Source organism: Calidris pugnax, unplaced genomic scaffold (genome assembly GCF_001431845.1).
Source record: "Calidris pugnax isolate Ruff unplaced genomic scaffold, ASM143184v1 scaffold171, whole genome shotgun sequence".
Taxonomy (NCBI): domain Eukaryota; kingdom Metazoa; phylum Chordata; class Aves; order Charadriiformes; family Scolopacidae; genus Calidris; species Calidris pugnax.
The window spans coordinates 3,694,329-3,719,404 of record NW_015091064.1 but is presented as its reverse complement, the minus strand read 5'-3'; the positions used below and the strand labels follow the sequence as shown (position 1 = coordinate 3,719,404).

The 25,076-nt window shown below is 36.4% G+C and overlaps 1 protein-coding gene across 2 annotated transcripts in view; it reads left to right on the top strand.

Annotated features, from left to right (window-relative positions):
- The window catches only part of KIDINS220 (kinase D-interacting substrate 220kDa), an 87,066-nt gene extending 63,476 nt beyond the window's left edge, over window positions 1–23,590 (top strand). For both annotated transcript variants that reach the window (XM_014956814.1, XM_014956813.1), the window contains 8 exons: window positions 1,768–1,946; window positions 3,222–3,448; window positions 7,931–8,041; window positions 9,012–9,068; window positions 15,767–15,907; window positions 17,558–17,656; window positions 18,805–19,053; window positions 21,169–23,590. In XM_014956814.1, coding sequence (XP_014812300.1) covers window positions 1,768–1,946; window positions 3,222–3,448; window positions 7,931–8,041; window positions 9,012–9,068; window positions 15,767–15,907; window positions 17,558–17,656; window positions 18,805–19,053; window positions 21,169–22,440 — 2,335 coding nt within the window. In that variant the 3' untranslated portion in view covers window positions 22,441–23,590. The remainder of the gene's footprint in view (window positions 1–1,767; window positions 1,947–3,221; window positions 3,449–7,930; window positions 8,042–9,011; window positions 9,069–15,766; window positions 15,908–17,557; window positions 17,657–18,804; window positions 19,054–21,168) is intronic.
- Window positions 23,591–25,076: the final 1,486 nt, after the last annotated feature.

Sequence of the window (25,076 nt, the reverse complement as noted above, 5' to 3'; positions counted from 1 at the left end):
TCAGATTGAAAGATTAACACGCACTTAAAATACCTTTTTAATATAAAAGAGTTGCAGTTACTTCAAACGTCTAGCATTAATCCTCAATTCTTTTCTTCATTTTAACATTAAAGGCTAAATATTCTGTGTAAATCTGTCACTTTTTTGTTTGGAATAATCTCATGGTACATAAAATTCTACTTTTTATGGAGGATTTAAAAACAAAGATAAAAAGGTCGTTGCTTTTAAAAAGCTAACAAATTGTGAAATAAGGTACAATCATTCAGCTAATGATAGATTTATTTCCTTAGCTGAATGAAAGATACAATTCAGTTGCAGCCAGAATCTTTTTTAAAGTGTTGTGTCTTTTCACAGCCACGAGTGTGTATTAATTTAATGTAAGAGATTCCTGATTGGGCTTTGATAGGTTACTGAGTGTACATGAGGGCTTCTTCCTCCCTTTCTGTCCATCTGTCTGTGCATTCCTTTCCCCCACAATGGCACTGGCAGTTGCCTCAGCTGCTTTAACTGTCCAGAAATCAGAAAAACTCTTTGTGCTTTGCTAACTTCTTTTTAGTAAGTTACAGCAGCTCACAGGGCAGTCAAAATGTCTGTGCTAAGTCATCCCTTTCCATGGAACTGCAATCATAATATGTCTTTGGAAAAAGCCATTACTTAGTGAAGTGCATCATTCATTTTGTATTTATATAAAGTTTTTTTTATTTTTCCTCATAACTTTTTTCCATTTTTACTTTAAATAGTGTGGTTACTTCGCTGGTATCCATATAGAGTGCTGTCACAGTCACTTTATAGTCAGTGCTATAACCATGTCAACCATTCTCAGTGCATTCTTTCACTGTTTCCATTTTTATTATACTTGGATGTGTGAAACATTTTTTCATTTTAGTAACCTTTAATTTAGATTATAATTTCTTATTCGGTATTAGATGAGATACCAGTCACGATGCTATGAGATGAGATGTCAAATAAGGTAGATCCATTTGACCCATCATTTCAGCCCCCATCACTTGCTTGCATTTGGTAGGAGCTTTTCCTAAACTTTCCACAAGGCTAACATTTAATTCTTCTGTGTTCCTTCCTAAAACTCTCCTTTATATGTATATGTAGTGCTTACAAAAAAAACCCCCACCATTCCTTGATAATAGTTGTAATGCATCAACAGTCCCTTACATTGATCATGTCTCATTGTTTTTTTGTTTGTGGCTTCTTGTCTTAAGAGGGTGGATTACTTGAAAGCAGGAAGTTTTTCCATTCCCTACCATGGAAGTCATGCACGGTTGGGTTTTTATCATTGTCTGAGATGCCTGAGTACTCCTGTTACAAGAAATGTTAGTTTAAAAATTAGATTTTTAAGCATGGAATTTCTGATTTGGGATATCAGAATCTGAATGATGTTTGAGGTTAATGTTGACAAACATTAACCTCATTGTTAACAATGTTGACAAATCCCTTTACTTTGGATTTGATGTTACTGATCTGTAAATTCTTCACCTGATTTTAGTCTTCTGTATGGCTGCTTTGAGATTTCTCTGAAGCATACGATTAGATTACTTAGCTGTTTAAGAATTTTTGCATATTAGAAAATGTTAAATTGTTCTTTCTGCAGACAGTGCAGCTCTTTATGGGTTCTCTTCATTTTCCAGAGAACAGGAGAATGGATGCAAGTGTACTAGTATTTCACCCTAAAATATCACTATGCAAATGGAAGGCATACTCTAATAAATATGGTTTGTGATTTATCTGATTTTTTTTTTTTTTCCCCTCTAGAATTTCAAAGAATATTCCTACAACTAAAGATGTTGAACCTCTACTTGAAATTGATGGAGACATACGGAACTTCGAAGTATTTTTATCTTCGAGAACACCTGTTCTTGTTGCACGTGATGTAAGAACCTTTTTGCCATGTACTGTAAACTTAGATCCCAAGCTACGAGAAATCATTGCAGGTGAGGATGCTTTCAAAGAAATGGAAAATGACATGTATTATTTCTTTTCATTTTGGGTAGAACTACTTTGCATGTTATGCACAATCATTTGTTCATCAAAATAGGCTTTGTTTGATGAGTAACAGGCCACTCAGTTTCACTTAGTAGCTTTGCAGTAAAGGCCATCATACAGGACTAAAGCATCTCTTCTGAAGGGGGGAATCCACTATTCTTGATTTGAAGACTGCTTTAGCAAATGGAGGAACCCAATGCAATGGTATTTTAGTAGTAGAGGTGCTAGTTGACTTCTAGATCTTTGTTAACAATTTTGACTAGTGTCAGTAAGATCCTGTAGAACTGAAACCAGTGAAACATAGTGGAATGTCTCCATTTCACATATACCTCACTAGATAACTGTGTGGCTGATCCTGTAAGTTACTTTTTAATTGGCAATAGTATGATCCTTAAATTCATCTTAGGGCGATTGTTGTTTATTGTGCAGTGGTTGTTAAGCAGTTACCTTTACTTCTAGTCTCAAAAAATGTAGTCAGGTTCTGTTCTGTTTTGCAAAAACGCTCTGCTCGACATTAAATGTTCTGACTGCTCACTGCTGCTGTGGATTGATGTGACACATGGTATGGCTCTTCTTGTCTAGTCTTAGGGATGGCTATTGGCCTTAGAGTAAGGCTACGGCATCCTAACATACACACCTGTTAAGAGATGCTAAAGCTTTGAAGAAAACCAGAACTTAAGAATCTTTGGTATGGCAGTCAGTATTTTAGGTGGGAACTGAATTCAGGTATTAATAGTTCTCTTGTGCCTGTCTTTTCTGTTGTGACACCCTTCTTCAGTCCTCAACTGGAATTCTTTTTGTTCTTGATTTTTTCCGACTTTCTTCTTTTCCTAACTTTCTTCACAAATTCTGTCCCATTAATCTCTCCAGACTATCACATCCTATACACTTGCCATCAGAGACGTACTTGACGTGATGTATTCCTGCATTTGAGTTGGGATTTGTAATTTGTTCTCTCTGAGAGAGAATGTTTAGAGGCATTTAATGTGCTATGAAAACTTGTGCAATAAATTGTCCTAGCTCTCTTAAAGACTCCTGTGTATATGTGATCCTCAAGAGAAATCAACAAAATGCAGCTGAAAGCGACATTTGACATTCTACTTGATGAGTTCTGATTGGAGTTTAATACATGACAATGTACTGTAATGAAATGGCAAACAAATCAAAACTTTTTCAAAATTTCAAGCAAAATCTCATTCTTTTTTACCTTTTTATTTTTCCAGATGTTCGTGCTGCAAGAGATCAAATGAATATTGGAGGACTTCCTTATCCCACGTTGCCTTTGCATGAGGCACCTGCTAGAGGCACATCTCTCTTCAGTCAGCCTTCATCAGCTTGCTCTTCTACAACATCTTTCAATGGACCTTTCAATAGTGGAGTTTTATCACCGCAACCTCACAGCAGTTACTATAGTGGTATGACAGGACCTCAGCATCCATTCTACAATCGGGTAAATAATCAAGAACCAATTAACCATACCATTCTTCTGATTCAGTCTGGTAATATTGCAGATGTCTTCTACAAAATATTAAGAGACCTATGCAAGTTTAATTTAGAAATGGAGAAAAGTCCAAAAGTTGGTAAACTTCACATTAATGTTCAATCGCTGTTGTCTCAGAAATGTGGTAAATTGCATCAGAAAAAAAAATTATACAAGAGGAAGAAGGTCAAATCATTTTGGGACACTGCTCAGTTGTGGGGTAAACTGTGCACCATCATGCACATACTTGCTTACAGACACTGGAAGGGAATCCTGAATTTTTTTTTGGCTGACTTTGGTTAAAAGATACAGGAACTCAAGTGAAGAGCTACATCACAAGAATCTATGTAGATGTCTGTCTTCCCCTTTGTCTCAGTTATTCTGGGATCTTTTCCCTAAACCAGTGTTGCACTAGTTTAAAGGAATTAACATAAATTGCATAAAACGTAAATTTTTGAGCTATTTGTGGGCCTCAGAAAACATAGTCCTGGGCATGGCTCACTTGAAAATGGAATGAAGTACTTTACTGTGTAGTCGGATCAAGTCTAAACTTTCTATTCTTGTGGGATGTATTCAGTACTTTTAAACTTTATTTTTTACCTCTTTTTTTCTGTAGTACTATCGTGAAAAAAAAAGTAGAAAGCTGATATGTCATTACTTACTTCTCTATACAAGAAACAGCCTCAGCTTTAAGTAGATTTGACAGTAGGTAAATGTTCAAGCTAATTAGCTGGAAAGAAAATTGAGTTATTCCTAAATCGGTGTTTGTTAACCAAGGCAGAAAAGAGTACATGTAGCACAGAACTTAAGTTATCTGTTCTGAAGTTATTCTTGTATACCCTCAATACAGGAACAATGGGATGTTTTGTTGAAAATAACTAGTGAGATATACTTTGAAGTCATCCAACACTGTTAAATGCTTGTCACGTGAACCTTCATGCTGAGACTAGCTCAGCTTTGTTAAAGTGGGAGTTTAAGTGGAAGCCCTGATTTTGTGTCTGTGTTACTGTACACGACAAGGTTTAAGTGTGGGGTGATACACAGTTGAAACTTGTATGTTTTTGTGGCTTTAAAAAGCATTACAAAAGCAATTACTGGTGAGTCATAAGCTATCCTTAACAATCACTTTATTTGTTCATTTGTATTACATGCATACACAGACTTATAGCCATCCTTAGTTTTTCCTTTTTGCCTGCTGAAGACTAAGATACTTCTCTTTTGGCCTTTCTCACTGGAATTTTATACTCCTAAGGTATCAATGTTTTTAGTTTTCCACGCTCTTAAATATTGACTTTCCTGTATGGACTCATAAAGGAGCTGTCAAGAACACCACATACTGAGATAAGTGATGAAGACCTTGTAATAGTAGAAAATTTAGACTGAAAAGCTGCTTCCTTCAGCAGTTTCAATTATTTTTGACTTCTCAGGGTTTTTTTGTAAAAATGGTGTTTAAAAAAAAGAACAGCATTAGAAGAATAGGCTCTCCCCAGTAGAAGTTGGAGAGAGAGGTCTTGAGTATCCGTATGAGACAACGCAATAGGCCAAATGTTTATGTGGAAATACCTGAATTTTATGCAAAAAGTTCTGGGGATAGATGCCTTATTCTGACCAGTAAACATTTCCTGTCATGTTGTCTTTAAGCATCCATTTGTGCTTAAGAAAAAAGCCTTTGAGCTGTTGGGGAAAAAAAACCCTCAGGTTATTTATTTTTAGGAAATGCAATTTTTTTATTATGTATGTTTCTGCTTTGTTCTTAAGATGTTCCTGTTTTATAGACCTTGAACTTCCAGTGACATAGTCTATTCATTTTTGATTTGAAACTTCATTCTCTCTCTGTATAGCTATAAAGGAAATATTATAGTCCCATTTAGCAACTCTTCAACTTGGCACTCTGGCTCCCAGTGTTGGACTATGCTGGATAAGTACACTTTAGCGCTGTCGAATGGCCTGGGTACAAGTTGGATTCAAATTCAGCTTCCCAAAATTGCTATAATGGATCACTGTGGAGATTGTGTTTCTTACAGGGAAGGGCAGAGTAGTAGGCAAGTCTCATTGGGGTTTCCCAGGTGGGAACTAGAAACTGTAGTATGGGTAGACTTTTTTTTTGCAACATAGCAGCAAAGTCGTAGATATCTTAAATAACAAACATCACACTTTATGCTTTATAGGATATTTGCAAACTTGGAGAACAGCTCTACGCTGGTTTACGCCCAACACGTATTTATACTGAGCTCATGTTTTCACAATATCTCTATTACTGTACTTCAAATGAAGACTGAATCTGTAGAGTTCAAACCTATAATGGAAAATTAATTCCACAGTTGGGAAGCAGTGGAGGAGCTGAAGCGGGCTCCAGGTATAATTAGAAATTATGAAAGAATTGTGGGATAATTGCTTTATTGGACAAATGTTTTTTTCATTGCTTTGTCGTTTGATGACTCACAGCCAACAAACGTGCTCACTGTGTGTGTCAGAGGATAGTCTGTGCAGTAGTGGGAGCTGGGCACTTGAATGCAGTATGATCATTAAGCATTTCATGCTTGGGGGTTTTCCATGTGGTTTAAGCTGTTAGTGGAAAACTGAGGCATTTAGTTGTTCTAGAAATAACATGAACTTTTTTTTGAAGAGATTTCCATTTCCAAAAAATGTCATAGAATCTATGCCTTATGACAGTGAAACAATTTTAAATAAGTGAATTTTCTGAATCATCTTACACTAACCAATAAATGTAAGGCAAAGGCAACTTCCCCATTTAGACTAATGGTTATACTGCATGTCATGTGACTTCCTGTGTTGGAAGAACATATGAAATTTTTGAGGTAATTGTGTGAAAGAGTGTGCAGAGACACCCTCTAGCAGCTAACAATGTGGAACCATTTGTATCTTCCATAAATCACTCAAAGTTGTAGTGAGTACCAACTCAGTTAATTGATGTACACGGGTATTAAATTTTCTCAGTTCATTTACAGCCGCTTCTGAATGCGGAAGGTTTTTAGTCTTTATTGACAAGTCCAAAATGGAATATTTCAACAAATTTTACTCTTCTCTCATAGATTAGCCCTTGAGTCGTAAAATTATCTAGTCTCTGCTGAACTTGGTGAGAATCTTGTCATGTGCAGAAACACAAACCAAATAATATGTTTTGTTTTGTTAAATAGCTGGATAATACAATCTTGAAAATACTTTGTATAGAAACATCAGAAATCTGTAATAGAGACATTGAGATTTGTAGGTTTGGTTTTTTTGGAGAACTGAATAATGAGTTGAAAGCAATGAGCTCTATAATTCTGCTTTTCCTAAAGGCTAAAGACTCTGCTGCTTTCCATTACATTGCCTTCAAAGGTAATTGATAAAGAAATGGAAATCTTTATTCCAAAACCTAACTCAAATTCACAGATAGGCCAAAACAAAATTTCACAATTTTGGAAAAGCAGTTTGTAGTTCTTAACTGCACTGTAAAGTTCATGACTCTCAAATGCACACTCGTGTACACACACAAGTTTTGTAACATGAATTTCAGGAAACTTCTTTATACACTTGATTTTAGCACTTGAAAGATGAGAGCCTGTGGAGTGATCTGTTATAATGGAAGCATATTTGTAATTTTGAGATCTCTATAGCTTTTGAAAGTTACTTTATTAAAAGCCTGAGTTCTCGTGTGGACGCTTTACACTGATGTGCTGATAAGACTTTTGGAAACTTGGCTAGTGTTTGTTTTCTTGAAATTCGTTAGTAAAAAGGGATTAAAAGGAGCCTGGTTATAAAAATTGTGATTAGAGTTAACTGATATTTGTGGGGAAAAACTGTATTTCTGTTTTTAAAAATGTTTTTTGTATTTGTTTTATAATAATTAACATTGTCCTTTAAAATGGTATTTGTATTGAACAACATGCATTGACATATTTCCAGCAAAACAAAGCTCAAATATTGTCTGCTCTAAAAAACTATTTATAGATTTATAAAATCTAGCATTTGTGGAAGCCTTCAGATTGGTTACCACAAATACGGAAAGTTCTAGCGATACTATTGTGTATCACACTTTTTTCTTTTGGTACGGTTGTCTTCACTATTATGAAACACTATATGATTTACTGAGCATCTAATTTTGAGTTTAGCAGGTCTGAGAGAGTGAAATTATCGGAATTGTCCTTAAATGATCCTTTTCCCATGCTCAGAACAGATGTTGGAGTGTAACTACCAAGCCCACTCCAACTCTGTTCCTCCAGAAAACCGCACCAGAGCAGCATTGGCTCTGAGGGGTTCAAGAACTCCAGAGCTTTTGATTGAATTCTGTTCAATGCAAAAAGTAAATATAGCTATTAGTAATTGCTGTTTTACAGTTTATTAAACTCAACTAGATGATGTGTTTTGTTTAAATAATTTTATTTTATTATTACATTTTGATTTGTGTAATTGTTTGTCCCTTTTTTGTTACATTTTTTTTTTCCATAGCCATTCTTTGCCCCATATCTTTACATGCCAAGGTATTACCCTGGCAGTTCTCATCTCATCTCACGTCCACCACTAAAAACGAGTTTGTCCAGAGATCAGAACAATGGCCTAGTAAGTATTTTGAAGGATAATTCAAATACTAACCTAGACAATAAATATAGTGAGTAATGAAAATTAAGGTTATTAATGATGATTCACTATTAGATAAGTACAAGCTCTATATTTGTATTGGGTCTGGCTGAGATGGAGTTAATTTTCTACAGCCCTCATACAAATAGTTTAAGCAAAGATGTTATTAATTTGTAATGTAAAATGTATTTTGTTTTAACTTCAGAAATTAGAGAGGAAATCAATTCTAGCATCTGAATATCAAGATTAGAGGAATATGACCTGTAATATTGGCAGGAAAATATTTTAATGAAAATGTCCACTCTACTACAGTAAAGAAATGGATATAGTGTAGCACTGTAGAAAACGAGTGCAACTCGTAAATTTATATTCAGATTTTATAAGATAAAATTACATTCTTTAACATAGTAGAGAATACTAGAAATTGGAAGGTCAAAGTAAAAAGTTTAAAGGAATTTTTAAAATATGTAAGTAAAACAAAATACATTTTGTATTAAGTATGCATCAGTTATAGCTTGGTTTTGTAAGTACATACAATTCAGCATTATTTACCCATGGAAAAGGAAGCTTGGTTTTGTAAGTACATACAATTCAGCGTTATTTACCCATTGAAGAGGAAAACGAGCAGACTTTTCTAGCTTCCTATAGAATAATAAAATTCCTATTTAACAGTATTTATTTTACTGACAGATGGCTGTTCAAATGGAATTAAGAACTAAGGAAAGCTAAAAAAGTGTAAGCCTCACTTACCAATCGGTTTATTTCTAGGATATTGATACAATGAGCAAAGCTATTAAAGGGTGGTAAAATCTTTGATCGCTTAAGGAAAACCAATGAGTTTCTGTTGAATTATGTATTACTACGAGCTCATTCTCTCATTCACTGTTTACTTCATATTTTTTGTTGCGCCCTTGATCATTTTACCCAAACCGTAATATTTTGTTGTTGTTAGGATGTTATCAAGGAGGATGCTGATGAGGGGCTTCCTTCACCCACAGACCCCTCAATGGTAAATGAGTAGTCATGTGGTGTGGAAATTTTAGCATCTCATTGCTTTTTCAGCAGTAATGAGTCTGCATTAATCATAACTGCAGTTCACTAACACTGCATCAGTGGCTTTGGTGGGCAAATAGAGTAGTTGAAAACTAATGTAGTTCGTGAATGGATTTAAGAGCTAATATTTCACTTATAAGATGTATTATATTTTTCCCTGTAGTTTTTCCCCTTACCTTTGTCAGTAGCTGTGGTGAGCTTTCAGTAAAAATAGCATTGTGGTAGCTAAACTGAGTGAAGAATGACAGCTGGTCATTCAGTGCTTAGATTTTAGAACAAACTGTGTTTTCCCTGCTTGAGTTAGCTCTCTCACCTGAACCATACTTCTTTAGTTGGTGGCATAAAACTATTGCAGTTAACACAGTATAAAGCAACTGTCCATGGAAATCTAAAAATTAGAAAAACAAAACAAAAAAACCAAACAATTGCTGAGGAAATCTAAAAATTAGAAAAACAAAACAAAAGAAACAATTGCTGATCATAATAAGCTTATTCTTGAGTCAGAATGCTAACATCTGCCTCTTCCACAACTACTTCTATCTTAAGTATTCACAGAAAGATGTCTTTATGAATATCTGTTTTAACTCTAGCTGTAGCAATTGATGGAAAATCAAGATTTATTACCAAAGCAAAGAGGTTGATATGATTGTCATAACTATCTTAATATTTGCTGTCAGTAGTTGTTGGCAACAGTTACCATTATTTTTTATTCTAGTAAATTGTTGCAAAAATGCCTTTCTATTCTTGAGCAATGAAAAAAACCTTTGCTGTCAGTAGTTGTTGGCAACAGTTACGGTTATTTTTTTTTAGTAAATTGTTGCAAAAAATGTCTTTCTATTTTTGAGCAATGAAAAAAAACCACAACCCTACACAAATTCCAGAACTGTATTTAACTGCACATAACCTTCGCTGAGCACCCGTGTATGGGTCATGCAAAGGAAAATGTACCCTAAAGTTCTCTCTTCCAGGTGATTAGTTACCTTGTGTGAAGGGATGACTTTGGGGTAAGTATTTCGGGTAGTATATATTTGGAGATGCTGATGCCTTTCCCGTGTTTGATTCAATATCTCAGTATCCCATTCTCCTCCCAGTCCTTTGCAGCTTGTCAGTGCAAGGATAAAAAGTGGAGACGTTTGAGAAAATAGTGGCGTGATGGCTGGAGTGCGTGTGTATCTGAGAGTGTGAGAAGGGGCACAGGACTGGAAAAGTAGGATTTACTCTCAGGGTAAAGTAGTGAATGAGCTCCAGCAGCAGAACAGGGCCTGGTTGCTCTTCTGCTTGCTGCTCAGTGTGTGTATCTTAAGCACCCATGGGCTACAGGTTCAAGCAGCAATTTAAAAGATTCTATGTAAGTTATGTAGTCTATTGGCTGCAGGTAAGAAAATGCAGGAGTTGAAACATTAATAAGAAACTTTGTTTGAAAAAATTATAATGGAGGACTTCATTAGATCATTTTTTGAGTTTAATTTATACTACTGTAAATATATATTGTACAACATATCAAATCATACACTTTTCTAAGACTTAGCAATATTTAACTTAAAGTGTAAATCTAAAATTTTGATTTTTTGCAATTTTCTTGGGTAGGCTATGAGGATGTTGTTAGGGTACTGTATTCTGTGTGCCTGGCAGAATGCCCCATTAGGGTTAAGGAAATGTTGTTATACTTGTTTTAGGTACTGCAGTTATCTAGAGGTGATGGGTGCAATAATTTCATCCAGCTATTACGTAGCTCCTAATCGATGCGTTATTGCCACTGTATAGATGATACAGGTTTTACTTACTAAATGGATTGGCACATGCAAAGTAATGAAATAAGCTAAAAAACTGTTCAAAGTAGGTCATGAACACCAAGATGTGTAACAGGTTTGATGACTGAAAACAAGATGAAGGTGTAGAATCAACGTGTTTTTCATGCAAATCTGGGAAGGAGCAAGAAATGTTGCAATTTTACTTCTGTGTACAGTAGAGAATAAGCATCATTTAGAGTGTTTTAAATCTTACAGGGCAAAACCCGGTTTCTTTGGGAGTATTAATTTGTTTTACACAGGTCACCATTGCTACTCATTGCCCGAGTTGCAGAGCTGTGCTGAGGATGTTACGTGGTCTGGTTAAGGCCTTGCTGTTGTTGTCAGTCTGACGTTGAAGCTCAACAAAGTCTGAAATTTCAGATCCTAATCATTAATCTTGTAAAATCAGTGTCAGTCTGGGTTAGCTCAGTAGATACCAAAAATATTTTGAGAGCAGTTATCCCATATCAGTAATTTTTCTTCTGTCGCCACCCGGATTTGAACTCTGTTGAGGATGGTAAAACTTGTCTATCTCAGACTGTAGTTTACTGTTTACTAAATGGACCAGAACAGATGTCAGAGCAGTAAGTTTACTGGTACCATCTATTTAGTTGTGTCAATGTGAAGGTATGAGGTGAATTTGAGGGTATTGGTTTAAATCACTAATGAGAATAGACTTAAGATGTCAGCCTTTGCACATCTGTGGTGGAGGCAAACATGCATTTCTGCTGACTTCACCATACAAATGGCTATTTCTGACAGGAACTGCAAAAACTTAGAGTGCTCCTTGGATTGTAGTCTTACCAGCATCTGTTCACAGCATCCCCTTTTAAGTTAGAAATCATTAGCAGTGGTTATCTATTATAAATTTAATCACATGCTATAGTTTCCGTTGTTAATTGTGATTTACTGGGATGCAGCTCGTTTCAATATCATTAACTTTGTTTAAACACATTTTTTCGTACTGCACTGAATGTGTAATAGCTTAAGTTGTATATGCTTTGAGTAAGAACTAACCCGGCCCAGAGCATGTAGTGTAGATAAACATACAATGCTCATTAAGAAACTGGAAGTGCTTTTCAAAAGTTGGAGCATGAATGACAGTGTGTGGCACGGGAGTTTTCGTGTATGGATTTTCCAGGTGCTTTTATGTAGCATTTCTGTGCTTTGAATATTTGTTCTTAAAAAAGTTCCTTTTCAGTTTGGGGGGGTGTGGGTGTGTGCGCTTAGAAGGTTTCAGTTACTTGAGATACATCGGTGGTATAATGGGATCTTGAATGTTTGGTTAAAGCAAGGTTTTCCATCAGAAACAAAGTAAAACTTTTATGCAAAGAAAATAACAGCAAGTGTGGCTCTTCTACAAGTGCAAAATGGAGTAGTCTGCTCAGAGGAAAATACTATTTGTGTAGCATATACTGAATGTATGTTCTGAGGGTCTGTGTTAAAAGTTTCATCACGTTATGAAAATATCCTGTTTCTGTCCTAACACTGATGTCCTCTGTTTACTTCAAAGCATGTCATCTGTATGTTCGACCTTTCTGATGTCGCTTTAAGCTGTTGTTTCTTTTCATTCTGTTTTGTCCTTTTCTCTAAGCCGTGTAAGTCTGGGTTATACAAAAACAGACAGGTACAACCACTTTCTGTGAATTCTCATTCAGTTGTTTCCGAGCCATTTCCGAAGCTATCATACTGGCGCTTCATGCTGGGCTGTCTGTAAACTAATGCTCATTACTAGCCTTGAGGTTTGTTTTGACAAGCTGCTTCTAGCTTTTGCATGGCAAATACTTTTCAGACTAATGTTCTCTAAGCATCTCTTAACAAAACCACTAAGGCTGAAAAATGTGTCAGTTTAAGTACAGTTTTAATTCACTTACATGATGACAATATCCCTAAAGCTATTACATTACTTATTCTTCGGAGAGTGCTTTTTATAAAGAATGATTTGGATTAATGTGCATCTATTTCAAACAGTTCGCGCTTTAACAAAAACAGTCTAAATATTTTAGTGCTTTTCTGTATTTTTTTCATACACAGAAAGAAGAGTTGCTAAACTAACTCTTAATGCATGCAGAAAGAATGACTTGTTCTTGATTGTTCAAAAAATATTTTGATCTGAAGAACTGTTAAATTAGAAGTGTTTAAAACTTTTCTTCATTTATTTGTAGATGAATTATAGATAATGTATTTATTATATTCAGAGAACAAAGGCAGTTGCTTACACACATTGCTCGAGGACCATTAATTTTAGTAGTGCCACAATGTAATTCTGCCTATAACAGTTTCTTTTATTTTAATTTATAAGCTTTCTTTAAAAAAATAATTAAGATTTTAATTAACTTAATACCTTTGCTTTATTTGTGTATTATCTAACTCATACCAATAGTAAATAATGTGTTTATGGGGGAAATAATAGACCAAACTGGTATTCCAAAGAAAAACTTAAGTGATTTTTTTTTTTTTTTTAAATAAGAGATGGACATAAAAGAAGTACAAAATAAATAGTTTATGGATGAAGCTTTTTCCTGTCATCTTCATCAGTTTGATAGTTGGCTTATAGCCTTAAAATGATTTAGTAGTGCTAAAAATCAGGCTAGATTAAGGCTAAATTTCTTCCTTTAGATGCCTAATAAGATAACTAATTAGGTATTCTGTGCACCTAATTAGGGAGACATTGCAGAATCTGAAAAGTAACTGTTTTATCCTCAGAAGGAATACCAAACCCTAAGTTAGGTACCTAGACTGTAGTGGATTAAAATGCTTAGTTTTTATGCAATAATTTAGGTAATTTATTGCCTGCTTAGAAAATGGGGTATATCTTTTGTTTAGTGTCCAGTTGACATCACATTAAAAAAATATTTTAAATGCTCAAAGGAACACAGATTAGCATCCCAGCTCTGCTTTCAGGCAAGTGTGCGAACTGCGAGGCTTAGATTCCCCACAACCTCCCATGGCGTCCTGGAGTGAAGTTGATTGTTTGCCAGTTTTAAGTCCATTTCAAGCACATCTGGCAGAAAACTTCAGGGGAATTACTTGTAATAGCATCTAAACTTTGAAACTCAGAGTAGCTAAGGTGGGGAGCGTGCCTGCCTCCCCAGATCAGGCTATGGCTGATAAAGTAATTTAGAAACAATTCTGTGGATAATGGGGTTTTGGATTGCTGCCTTGGAATTAATAGTTGAATAAATTCCTCTTAATATGGGAGACATTCCTCTGATGTCCTCTAATATCTAAACCTCCTGGTTTAGATAATTCAGATATGGTTAATGCCATTCTGTGTGATAATCCTCGGTTTTCATAAGCAATATACTTGGATCTATTAATTTATATTAATTCTGAAAGATTAAATAACTTTGAAGTAATTAAATAAAAATAGGAAAAAAGTGTTGCAACTGTTTTTATAAACAGTCTTCATTTGTAAGTTGAGGAATATAGTCAAACTCGATTAACTGAACTCTGGGGAGTCAAAATGCAGTTTCACATCCCAGGGTTTACGTATGTGATGATGAGCTCTGAAGCTTTAGAAGCTCTTTTTCATCCTCCCAAAATGAGCTTCTTTTGGTGCGTGGTCTACACAGTGCTGAAACCAAAACTTCATGGTCAGAAAAAGGGGAGGGTGCAACCTCCCTCCCAGGAGGAGGGCGTGCAGGCAGTTCATAGCTGATAGAACTGGGTCTGATTTTACACTTAAGAATGTGGAATCACTAGTGGAACTGTGTAGAGCTTTGCGCTTTGCTCCTGCTTAATGTACAGGTCCCCAGCCAGGGGGAATGTGGGGGTTTTGAGGACACAGTCTCTTAGCATCCCAGCCACCTGCACATGCATTTGTTTGGGTTTTCCACGCTTTCTGTGAAATTCCCAGAAGCTGTTCACATACACAGGATGACTTCTGCATTACAGATACGAGTTGTGAATAATTTCTATATAAATCCTGCCAAAGTTCGAGCTACATAAAGCATTCTCATAGGATCTTGGACCAAAACACCCAAAACAAACACATACCCCCCAATTTCCAAAACCAAAAAAACAAACCCTAAACTAACAAAGTCGGGGGGAAGCTCTGAGTAAAGGTGCATTTGAAGTTAGCATTTGTTTGGGTTTTCCACGCTTTCTGTGAAATTCCCAGAAGCTGTTCACATACACAGGATGACTTCTGCATTACAGATACGAGTTGTGAATAATTTCTATATAAATCCTGCCAAAGTTCGAGCTACATAAAGCATTCTCATAGGATCTTGGGGGCAGTGACAGTGCTGCCCTGTGGTTCTGTACTGTGGTACACAGCCCCTTTGCTGATCTCGCATAAATGGAGCTGAAGGAACCTCTGGAAAATGGACAGGTGATGCTAAAGTTACCCCATGAATCCCAATAATTGAGGAGTTAGTTTTAGGTCATCTTAGTCTGATACTAAACCATCAGTTTTTAAGACAGGAAAATCTAAATTGTGTCTGCATTAAACACCCAAAACAAACACATACCCCCCAATTTCCAAAACCAAAAAAACAAACCCTAAACTAACAAAGTCGGGGGGAAGCTCTGAGTAAAGGTGCATTTGAAGTTAATTAACCCTTACTTAATATTTCTGATTTTTATGTTGTTTTCTTAAATAACATTTAAGAGACTTATTTTCTCACGCAGGCAGGACTCGGGATGCTGTGTTTTTTCTCATAAAAATACCTATAATAAATGTTTCCCAATATATAGATGTTCTTGTAGTAATTGAAAATGCCTGTGCATTCTTATTCTCATCTCTTAATTTTAAAACATGGTGGAACGCAGCTTGATTTGTGTTACTGCATCTTGTGAAATTCTGGCTGTACTGCACCTTTGAACTCATCTGATGCACACGTTTTCTCCCTTCTTCCAGGGAGCAGGCGCAGGATCGACCACGGGAGCGTCCCACGTGTCCCTCAGCACAATGAGTGTGGAAGCTGTGTGTGAGAAGCTAAAGCAGATAGATGGTCTGGACCAGAGCATGCTACCTCAGTATTCTGCAACTATAAAAAAGGTATCAGCTGAGCTCTTTTCTTGAAAATATTTATGGAAACACATCAACTGTCAAAACAACATCTTCACTTCTATGCGTGCTAAGTTTGGAAGACATTTTAATACAAGCATGTTTTTCAGAGAAAATGCTCTCAAAAAGGAAAGACAGACTCGGAAATATAAATGCTGATGACACTGGTTATTTTAAGGGGGGAAAAAAAAAGGCAAGAAAAATGTTTTCAAAATTGCCATGTGTAGACAGAGGTGTAAAAGTGTTCTATATCTAGGTAGTAACATCCCCTTTTTCCTCCCCCCCGAGAAGTTGACACATCTCTTCTGTTTTAAGTGGATGGTGAAGATGGTTCTGTTTCTGTCTTATCACTTTCCACGTCTAATATGTTTTTGTTACTGGTCTTTTCTCTGAGACATTAGCACAGAATCATTTTTGTCTTTATTACTTTTTTCCCCACTATTTGGTGTACTCCTTTTACAAAGAAAGAAGGGAAAAGCATAAAGGTTGTCATTAATTAATGTTTTTGCTGAACTCACTTTGTCCCAGTACCTATAATATCTTAAAAAATACAGGGAGGTTGTTGATTCGAGGATTAGGAGATAGGTTTATCATAGAAAACTTCAGGGATGTTGCTGAAAGCAAGAAGTAGGATGTCAGATTGCAGCTCATTAAGTGTAGCTGCAAAAAATTCCAGTTGCTTCAGTGGCTTGAGTGCTAAAAGAATGTGCTCATTGGTTGTCTTTATTTCTTATTTACGTTCTTGCATTTCTTACTGCAAGTGATACCATGTAAAAAGGAAGAATGAAAATGACTCAGCCTGATCTTTTTTCCTGGTTTGATTAAGATCATCTGCTGGGATATGGGAACAAACCCAGTGAGATCCCTGAGACTGAGCAGAGCTCTCAACTTGGGTCTTCCATTTTGTGGCCACTCTCTGAAGATATGGTTTGTCTTTTAGATGCTGTCCATCCACTGATACGTGGTATAAAGAGAAATCCCTCTCATTGTTACATAATGAAAACGGTTCTACATTGAATTTGGTGCTGTTGGAAGTTAAGCACTATATAACCTTCCTGGAATGTAGATAGTGTTTAAGCACGTCTGTGTTAGTCTCTGAATGATGATGAAAACTAGAAAGAAGCCTAGTCTTCTCTCCCCGGGTATTTCTGGTGATGGGGGGAATATAAGCCTGTGTTGATGGAGGTAGCACTTCATCTTAGATGCCTCAAACCAGGGGTCAGATGATGCCTGGGACTTCACTGATTTTCTTCAGATACTTGGGCATCTGCAGTCCATTTGTTTTGAGTTTGAGAAATCTAGGCAGACGAATGTGGTTTGTTGTCTGTGAAATTTTCTGCTACTGGTGTGTTGTTTCCTTATGTCTGTTCATAGGACACAATCACATTGCCTTTCATACACACGTTTTTTGATATGTTTAATATTTTAATTTTTTTCATGCTATGTAGGTTCTTGTCTATCAGCAATCATCAGTAAATAGTCTTTTATAAAAGCACATTTATTATATAGGATTGGACTCAAGAGTGACATTCTCTAGTGGTCCCCATCAATATATCTGATTTTAATTACCTTTTTAGTCTGTTACTGCCACGCCATAAGTTCTCTATCAGTAATTTACATTATTTAGTTTTATTGTTTTAGGCAAATATAAACGGACGTGTCTTGGCTCAGTGCAACATTGATGAACTGAAAAAAGAAATGAATATGAATTTTGGTGACTGGCACCTGTTCAGGAGCATGGTAAGACTCTCTCTTTGGTATTCAGGTCATCATAAATGAGTCTTTCTCATTAGGAACCTTACCTTTTTTTCTTTCCTGTTGCTTTATTGTTATCATCATCTTTAAGATAAGTATCGTCTGAAAACATGAACGCATTTATTCTTTTGTTACTTTGTCTTTTTGTCTTGAGCATGTTAATGAAGAACTGGTTGCCTATGGATTTGCATCTTAATTGATTGTAAACTCTGAAGTCTTGCCTCCTCTTTTTGTAAGATCTGTTTTTCCTGAATGGGTTCCCTTTTCCCTTTTTAAATTTGCTTATTTTAATGAAATTATCAGAACTTAATTCTCTTTGAAGCCTCTATCCTTTTGTTAAAAGTTAGTGAGGGAGTTCAAAGCATGTTAGTGGAGGAAGTGGACAGCCAGGCGGTTGGAGATGCATGGCACACAATTGCATAAGCATAATTTTAAAGGAAACTTAAGCTAAAAATCAGGCCAATGAGATAAATGTACAATGTTAGATTGACACATACTTGTATAATGCGGGAATGCCGCGTTGCATACTATTATTGAAGCATCTATAGAGTTATCTGATTTGCCCCATTTCCTTCTTTCTGGTTTGAGAGTAAATGCCAGTTTTACAGTGAGGGTTATGCATCACCCAACTGTGTTTTCTCTTAAGTATGCGTAGTGTATTGCCAGTTCTCTTTCTGAAAGTAACAGTATGTCTCTCAACTGCTAAATCAGTCTTGAAAGCACTGAGAATTACAAGATGAGATTTATTGTTAGATTCAGGTTGATTAAGCTATAAAACTGAAGTGTTTGGTTTTGCTTTTAAATCTGTGAATTATCACTTCTCTAGTTTTATGAGAATGTAAGTGTTTTGTGGCATATGAGTTCTTGTAAGGGTCTGAGCAGTAATAAGGATAATTTGTTGATACAAAAAAAATTTCTTAAATATTAATGTGATTTGCAGTAAGGACGAATGCACTAGATCTATGAATAGACTTTTCTTCATGCTTTTCCATGATCACAACCACATATGCAACTACGCTTTAACAGTTGTGAATTCCATGTTCCTATTTTTAATAGAATTCTTCTTTAATAATTTCAAGAACTTCTTCTATTTGTATCGTTACATTTACACTGTCTCTTTTTTGTGTGTTAAGATACTTGAAATGAGAAATTCAGAAAATCAGGCTGTTCAGGAAGATCCTCGTGGAACAACTGAGCATGTTAACGCTGCGATGCCTCATAGTGAACTTACTCGTCGGCCTGGGCATAACACTGAGTTGCCTCACACTGAGCTTACAGGTCTTTCTGGTCAAGCTCCCTACACACTTAACTTCAGCTTTGAAGAACTCAACACAATTGGTCTTGATGAAGCTCCTCCACGCCATAGTAACTTAAGTTGGCAGGTATTTAATAGAGAAATGTATTCTGCTTGCTTATCTGTATAGTAAAGAGTTTTATTCAAGTGTTCTTGGAGACAGACAGGTCAAGAAATAAGTCTGCTGTGACAGTTTGGGTACTTTCAGTTCTCAGTATTGGCGAAGACCGTTTTTGCAGAGATGTAAACTCTAACCACCCTCTTGGTGTCAAAATCTTTAGTCTTTGCTGTCTGAAAACTAGTCATCTGTTTGCGTAACCACTCTTCAAGAGGAAAAAAATCAAAGCTATGGTGCTTTTCTCATCGAGCTTAGAGCAACATCCTGCAAGATTTCTCTTTAATGTAATATTCAGATTTTGTGTATGAAAGTTTCTAGCTATGTCCTAGCCAGGTGTTATACTATTCAAAAATAGTTTGTGATGCCCGTATAGTTGTCTGAATTTGAATCAAAGGAATGAGAAAGGTAGTGTTTCCTTAAGGAAACCTTAGAATTCGCCTGTTGGAATTTTTTAAGTTGATACCAATTAAAAAAAAAGAATATTGCTGCTGCTTTGTAACAAGAAGGAGTACTACTGGAAATGCACAATAAAATCAAATATTTCTCCTCTTGGTGAGGAACCATAGCTGCTGTGAGTAGGGATAAATAGTAGTGATTATGCATAAATAATCAAGTGTTAATATCGCTGAGATTCTTGCATTTTGCTTTAGGTATTGAATTGCTTAGGAGTCATGGCAGATAGAAGTCATTTAAACATCATTTTCTTTCAGTTAACTGTGTTTAGCTATTCCCCAATATTCTAGTATATAGAGAATATTATTGATCTTATGAAAAGCTCTCAGTAATACTTCTTTAGTAATAGACAGAGAATAATTGAATGGGAACCTGCAGGTCTTGTGTATGTTGCTTGCTGGGGCGATTATGAGCTTCTTCTGAGAAGGAAAGAAACAGGTTGGTTTGCATTGCATTCTAGCACAGAGCAAGAAAAAGGAAAAGATGGTGGACAGAAACAAGAAAGATAAATATAAAAGCAAGAAAAAGGCTGGGGGAAGGAGAAAAGAAAAACAGGGTGAGAAAGAGAAGGATGGACCAAGAGGGTATATCTATATGATTAAGTAATTCTGTTCTGAATCTTAAATTCATTCACAGTGTTTGAATGCACACGTTAATTTTCCTGTTTACTTTTAGCTCATTAAAATTACCCAAGTCCTTTTAGGGTTTTTTTTAAGTGTTTTCTAGTGGAAGGTAGGTTTTTGAAACGTGGTTTATTTTCGTTGTTGCCGCAAATAAGATGTAATAGCTCAACAGTCTTTCAAAGTCTCATCTCTTGTGCACTGCAAAGTTTAGTTGGTTTCCTGAAGTACTGACTGCTTAAGTCAGTGTCTCAGCTCCAGTGCACGGGGCACTGTACACCTGTTACTTGGTGGTAGTGAGCAGCCTGTTGTATGCATGGCACGAAGCCGTATGTGCAGCCACAATCCACTCCTTTACTCTGTTCAGCTCTGCTGGACCTCAGTTCTAACGTTTGGTAGGTGCCATAGCATCCTATGTCTGTGGGCTTCTCTGTGTGCACACTGCCAGAGAGCAGAGGTGGGGGCAAAGAGCAACGTGTTTGTCTGAGATCTGATTTTTCTGAAATGAGCTATATGTGATGGAATTTTGCCAGGGCATATTGAATTATGTTAGCATGGGGGTCTTCTAAAATGTTTTTGAGAGATGCTCAGCATTTAGATGAACTCTTGTTATCTTTCTAATAGAAAATGCTAATTTTGTAAATGTATGAAGATGTATTAGAAAAGCCCATCTTAACACACAAATTCAATTGTTATAATTATATACTCAAAAGAGTTAGCCTCAAATGCACTGGATAAAATGCTTGTTTTGTGGAATTCTTCCGTTATGGGGACCAACAATAAGAATACTTTGTGAGTTTGGTGAATGTGTGTGTGATTGCATATATATGATTATAGTAAGCATATTTAATTATAGCATTGACAATTTCACTGGCATAGTCTATTCACAGCAAGAAAAAAAAAAATCATTTAAGCACATACTTGATGCTTTGAGTTACTTAATTTAAAAAGATCAGTAAAAATAAATAGTTCATTTAACTGTTATCTCTCTTTTCTTTCTTTTTTTTTCCAGTCACAAACTCGTAGAACTCCAAGTCTTTCAAGTCTTAACTCTCAAGACTCTAGTATTGAAATATCAAAGCTTACTGACAAGGTACAGGCAGAATACAGGGATGCATACAGAGAGTATATTGCTCAAATGTCACAGTTAGAAGGAGGTGCCAATTCTACTACAGTAAGTGGTAGGTCCTCCCCTCATAGCTCAAGCGCTTTCTATATGGGGCAGAGTACATCAGGGGGCTCCTTGCATTCCAGTTCAGAACAGGAGAAAGGAAAAGATGGTGAACAGAAACAAGACGATGGAAGAAAGTCCTTTTTGCTGAAGAGAAATGATGTTGTTGATTACAGTACTTCAGGTGTTTCTACTAACGATGCGTCTCCTTTGGATCCTATTACTGAAGAAGATGAAAAATCTGATCAGTCTGGTTCCAAGCTTCTCCCAGGAAAGAAGTCTTCGGAAAGAACAAGTATTTTCCAGGCTGCAGATTTAAAGCTTAAGGGAGTTACTCTCCGGTATCAGAAGCTTCCAAGTGATGAAGATGAATCAGGAACTGAGGAATCGGATAATACTCCACTTCTTAAGGAAGGTAAAGATAAGAAAACAGATGGCAAAATAGAGAAGCAGCCCAAATCTCCAGAACATGGATCTGAACCTATTAGAACCTTCATAAAAGCAAAGGAGTATTTGACAGATGCCCTTTTGGATAAGAAAGATTCATCCGACTCTGGTGTAAGATCCAACGAAAGTTCTCCAAATCATTCCCTCCATAATGAAGGAGCAGATGATTCACAGCTTGAAAAGGCAAATCTCATTGAGCTTGAAGATGACAGTCACAGTGGAAAAAGAGGAATTCCACACAGCCTTAGCGGCCTTCAAGATCCAGCTGTGGTTCGCATGTCTATTTGCTCAGAAGATAAGAAAAGCCCTTCTGAAAGCAGTTTGATAGCAAGTAGCCCAGAAGAGAATTGGCCAGCTTGCCAGAAAGTCTATAATTTAAATAGAACCCCGAGTACAGTCACCTTAAATAACAACAGTGCTCCAAGCAATCGAGCTAATCAAAATTTTGAAGAAACACAAGGTATTGGAGATTCACCTCAAATTCTGCTGCACCCTGGCTCAGGTTCCAATTCAGCTGCGGTTCAGAACGAGAACCTGAAGACTGTTGCTCACAAGCGGAGCCAGCGTTCGAATTATAGCAGGCTTTCGAAAGATTCGGCAGAGCTCCACACGGTTACGGCCTCAGAGGGGGCTGGGTTTGGAGAAGAGAGAGAGAGTATCCTGTAAAAAGCAGCCAGGTTAAAGCAGAGTACGTCCATGAATTGTAGCTTGCTTGGAATTCTTTGTCAGTGTGTGGTTACACTAAGCTCTGTAGTTTAAGCTTTCAATATTGTAGTAGAAGGTCTAGATTATTTTCAGTCATTTTCCTGGAGACAAGAAAGAATTTGTACAAGAAGCAGATTACTTCAGACCTTCCCCGTGCATAAAAGCAGTACTTGTCAGCATGGAAAACCAGTTCTTTGTTAAGACACTGTGCAAAGGTTTGGTCAGGGGCAGATGTTACGGAAGTAAGTATGGTTTAATTATTAAAATTATGATGTGATTTTACTTTTCTGTTGGGATATGTATTACTTATCCCTTCCAAACATTCCAGTTGTCTGCATACTTGCAAGTAAAGTTAAGGCTGTACATCTTTGCCATTTGATATAAGAAATGCCAGAAGATTAAATATCACAACCTGTGAGACCCTTATCAAACTTTGCATTAATTAGTGGATTAATGTGTGCAACATATTTTGCATATGTTGAAATTTGAGTGTTAAGATACCTGTTTGGCTAGATGTATGCTTTTACTCTCTGTATGTTCAGTAATTGCTGGTGACTTCGTGAACTTTGGGTAGAGTGGTGAAAAGGTTTGTAAGGAACGTTGTCTTGATGTGTCATTGGAATTGGCAGTTATTTATAAGGTAATACCTTATCATTGATTTCATGGATTCATTATTTATTATAGGTCCCTAATTTTACAGTCACTGGTCTAAATAGGTGCAACGACCCAAGCTACATTAAAATACTGTAAGGATAAAGTATGAATGTGATGTCTGAACTTATGGGATATCTGTTGCTGTGTGTGATCTTTCCTTGGTACAGTGTTTATCATTTGGTTATGGAAAGAAAAATAAGCAGTGTTTACCATTTTTAAAATGATGCATACTTTTTGGAATCTCGTCAGAGCTGTATGCCAGCTGCTTTAGTTCTGCGGTACAGCGTTTGAAGATTTTTATGTCATCTGAGTAATGTACCTGAATGTTATTGTAGCAAATATTGTACTGTCTGGTGAAATCTGCATGTTTTTGAGGAAGAATTGTTCAAACCAGATTTGGTAGTACAAAGAGAATAAAAAAATAAATCGGCATGTTGGGTTTGTGTCCAGATTTCTATTTATTGTGGTATTTTGTTTCTCCGCTTGATAAAAATGTTATGTCCATGTTGTTTGAGTAAAAGCACTTCACGGATTTAATTGAAAAGAATGCATTAAACCAATATTGTTATTAATACAATACAAAATAAGCCTCAAGTATAAAAATACATTTGATAAATGGAATTGCCCAAGGAGATGTTTCTAAAGGAAGTGCTGTGAGCTGCAGAGACGTGGCCACCTCCCGCAGTAATCCTGCTGTGTGGGGCCATTAACATGTGCTGGGGGTTCTGCGCAGCTTTGTGTCTCTCCCAGAGCATCTTCAGCCGGATGCCTCCAGCAGGGACCGTGTGGTCGTGGCCTTTGTTATCCAAATCAATAGGATGCTTTTCTGTACCAGATTCAACAGAGGGAAAACTGGCTTTATCTAGGCTCTTTGCTTTTTCATTCCCTTGGTGTCTCATACTTAACAGACTGGAGATGTGATCTGTACATGTTTGGATTGTGTTAAGTTGGTGCATTATTTGACTAAATTAAAATTTACTCATCAGTGTGTTACAGAAGTACTGGAAAATTCTGTGCACATATCTTTATCTATTGGAAAGATGGTTAGTTTAACTAAAAAACCTTACCAAAAAAAATAGGAAGCCCCCATAGCCTGTGTAGCTTCATAATATTTTGCTGAATCTTTGGGAACAACTTTTTTATTTAGATTCTTCCTACTAAAAAAGTACATCACTGCTTTCTGAAAATTTTGAGTTGTAAAAGCTTTTTAGAGAAAGATAGTTATAAGCGCCGTTTTGTAAGAGAGGGCAGCGTAGCTGCCTTCATTTAGGCATGTTCACAGTACTGATGAAAGATACCACTTGTTTCAAATTGTTTTGTGTGTTAAAGTCCTCAAGTAATCCAAATGGATGAATTTTAAATCTTCATATGTTTTTTGAGATTATTTTTCTTCTTGAAAGTTTTATCTCTCAAGTCCTCATAAAAAACCAAAATTGGGATGAAATAGGTAGTTGTGTGGAAAAATTGTCAGTGTTTCTATCTGGTATTCATTTATACCAGTGTAATTGCTTACCACCACTAAGAAACAATAGTTAAAGCAAAGTGTCTGTGTAAGATTGTACGGGGCTTAATGCAGGACTCTTTGGGTACAACATCCGTGCCCCATGTGGGATGTGGGTACCGAAAATCATTTCAGTTCCAAACAGTGGTTCAGTCCTGCTTCCGTTCCATGCATGGAGTAATGCATGATATAGTTCATGTTAATCAGATGTGGTTACAGGCTTGTTATTTAATGCCTTCTTCGCAAAGGTCCTAACATCAGCAAAACATGGGTGTGTTGTAGTCAGGACAGTATGCTACAAAAGCTGTTTGTTAATATGACAGTAAATATAACTGGCACTTAGTATCTACTTGCATAAAAATAACTAGAGAGTGTGCGTTTTTCTTCTCCACTGAAGCATCTTTTTAATTTTTTCATACGGGTTTTCATAAGCAAACAGAAG